The sequence below is a fragment of the Kryptolebias marmoratus genome, linkage group LG5, assembly GCF_001649575.2.
Source record: "Kryptolebias marmoratus isolate JLee-2015 linkage group LG5, ASM164957v2, whole genome shotgun sequence".
Taxonomy (NCBI): domain Eukaryota; kingdom Metazoa; phylum Chordata; class Actinopteri; order Cyprinodontiformes; family Rivulidae; genus Kryptolebias; species Kryptolebias marmoratus.
In genome coordinates this window covers 4748028-4751155 of record NC_051434.1, presented here as the reverse complement: position 1 = coordinate 4751155, position 3128 = coordinate 4748028, and the positions used below count along the sequence as shown (strand labels likewise).

General features: G+C 37.9%; 2 gene segments (V, D, J or C); both read left to right on the top strand.

Annotated features, from left to right (window-relative positions):
- Window positions 1-827: 827 nt before the first annotated feature.
- Window positions 828-1621, top strand: LOC108229445. The segment is given in 2 exon segments: window positions 828-1110; window positions 1201-1621. Coding segments are annotated over 2 exon segments (426 nt in total).
- Window positions 1622-2440: 819 nt separating this feature from the next.
- Window positions 2441-3122, top strand: LOC108229446. The segment is given in 2 exon segments: window positions 2441-2638; window positions 2782-3122. Coding segments are annotated over 2 exon segments (363 nt in total).
- The last annotated feature ends 6 nt before the right edge of the window (window positions 3123-3128 follow it).

Genomic DNA, 3128 nt, shown 5'->3' with positions numbered 1-3128 from the left:
AACCTTTGAAATAAAACATTTCTCTAAACTACAGCAACAACTTTAGTAGATTAACTTTATTATGAAGAAAATTCTTCATACAATTAGAAATTTTGTACTAACTATCCAAACAAGTTGATCAGAGTATAATTTCTTGTCTTGTCCTGTCCCTATAAAGTTTAAGATTAAACACTATTTCAGTTGTAGTTATTGTATTACACTATTAATAAATATTTAGAGAAAAAGTATATTTTATCAACTACACACATAAAATTGTTTAACTTCTCTTTCACCTGTACCATCACTCTGAGATCTTTTTCTCATGAATTATTTAGAATGTGTGGCATAAATCAAGTAATAAAAACAAATATATCATTTGCTAGACCTAACAAATAAAATCAGTACATTTTAAAGATTCTAATATGATTTCAGTTTAAATAAAATATGAAATAAACTTACTTCCAACATCCAGTTTGGTTCCTCCACCAAAAGTCCACCACAGTGACACAAACTGACTGAACCGTCATACAAAAACCTCTGACTGCAGAGAGACACGGCTCTCTGACTTCAACACAAACAAAGCTGCAGAACATTTTAAGAAGTGCAAAGTTGATAAAAGAGTGCTTCAACAAACTGTTCACTGAATGTTTTCAAAAAGGTAAATATTTATGCATAATTTTTATTGTAAAAACTGCATAAATGAAAAGGTGCCTTGAAAACTGTGCTGTGTGATCAGGTCCACATTTCAAAAACTCAATGTGTATTTTTATACTTACTAAGAAAAAAAATGAAAACTAAAAACATCAATGATCTCGAGGCTGATGCTAATTATATATATTTTGCTTTGAACATCATAAAAGTGACTACATTACCAAAAAACACTGATACATTAAACAGCATCATCATATTGATCCAACATCCAGTTGGAGTCAGAAGATTTCCATAGAGAGCCTCTTTGCATCAGCAGCTCCATGCTCCAGTGCTCTGGGAGAGTTTATAGTCCTGAGAGTTGAACCCTGGATGACTGACAGCTGTCCTTCATGACAACAGAAGACACAGAAATCCTCCTCATCAAAAACATGACTCTGACCTGCGTCCTCATCTGGACTCTCCTCTGCTGCTGCTTCACAGGTAAAGTCCAGAGAATCAAACTCCTCTCCTCTGTGAACATCTGTCCCTCTGAAATGAAGCTGCTTTATGTTTCTGTCTCTGTGTCCTCAGAGTCCAGAGGACAGGTCTCAGTGACTCAGCAGCCTGCAGCAGTGAGCTCTGCTGTTGGAGGATCCGCCACCATCAAATGTAAAACCAGTCAGAATGTGCATGTTTGGAGCAGCTACCACCTTTTAGCCTGGTACCAACAGAGAGATGGAGAGTCTCCTAAACTCCTTATTTACTTTGCCAGCACTCAAGCATCAGGGACTCCAGCTCGTTTTACAGGCAGTGGATCAAACTCTGACTTCACTCTGACCATCAGTGGAGTTCAGGCTGAAGATGCTGCAGTTTATTACTGTCAGAGTTTTCATGTTATCAACAGTCAGTATGTGTTCACACAGTGAAAAAGCATCGTACAAAAACCTCCTTCAGTCTGACTGAACAGAAACTGAAGTGTTTTCTGCAGCTGGAATCTGCTGCAGAGACTGAAACACTTCACTGAACACAGACAATTAATGTTTCATCAAACACTACACAAGTACTCATAAAACCTTTTTCTTTTCTGGTTTTGAAAGTTTAAAATAGTTTATGTGGACTATATTTTCCAATCAGTTTATTATAACTTTTATATAAAAAATTTAGAATGAAGAGACAAAACATTATTCATGAATAGCAAAGTTGATTTTACCATTAACCTGCACTTCACAAAAGATGAAAAGATAAACTTCCTGATAAAACAAAACAACAACAAACAAACAGTAAGCTTAGAGGAACTCAACCAAAGGACACAATACATTAAATTATTTTTTATAAAAAAACAATTCAGATTCAGAAGATTTAATGTCAGCCCACAGCCTCCTGCTGAGACATGTTTCATCTCATCACTGGGAGTTGATTGTTTTTATCATTTTTCATCATCAACATGTTTATTTACTCCAACACATCAACTGATGTCTCATTTTAGTAACTATTAGAACCTGGCTCCTTGGTTCAAAACATAAAACAGAGACTGAACACACTGGTAGGAAGCTGAGACTCTTTAAATAATAGAAAACTGTTATACAGAAAGACCTAAACTGGTGTCTCAACAAACAACACATATGATGTAAATCCACACATGAGGTGCAGCCAGTTACCCTGATTATTCTGAAACAGACTGTTACATGATCACCTCTGGGATATAAGACAGACACAGTAAACAAATAACAACATTATGATGAATAACAAGGTCAGAGAAAAGACTGAAGTGGATTGTTTTTACACACATCTGCATTAATTGATGTTTAAACTGCATGAGGATGATGTAAGAGTGAGATGTTCCAGCAGTGAGGAGGAAACATCCTGACTCTGTGTGTTTGCATGTGTGTCCTGCCTCTCTGCTCCCAGCTGTTAAGAGCTCAGTGTTGATCAGTGGCTGTCCAGGTCTTTCAGAGACACTGACACACCGGCAGCACAATGATGATGTCACTGACTCTCCTGCTGACCACCCTGGGGCTCCTTGTTCACGGTGAGGCTTTCTTTATAAAACCTCCTGATCCAATCAGTTTCTGCACAATTATATGATTCTGCAACAAACACTGACAAATCATTGACCTTTACTGCCTTTCCTTCATGCTGTATTTGTGCCAATTTTCTTCTTCTTGTTTCCAGATTCATCAGGAGACATAATCATGACTCAGAGTCCTGGATCTCAGGCCGTCGTTCCAGGACAGACTGTCTCTCTCAGATGTAAAGCCAGTTCACACGTTAGCAATGACGTAGACTGGTACCTTCAAAAACCTGGAGAAGCTCCCAAACTCCTGATTTATTGGACTTCAAACCGTCAGCCTGGAGTTTCTGATCGTTTCAGTGGAAGTCAATCTGGAACTGATTTTACTCTGACCATCAGCAGAGTTCAGCCTGAAGATTCAGGAGTTTATTACTGTTCACAGAGTGGTTACAGCTACCCGTTCACACAGTGATACAACGTCGTACAAAAACCTCCCTCAGCTGGAGAG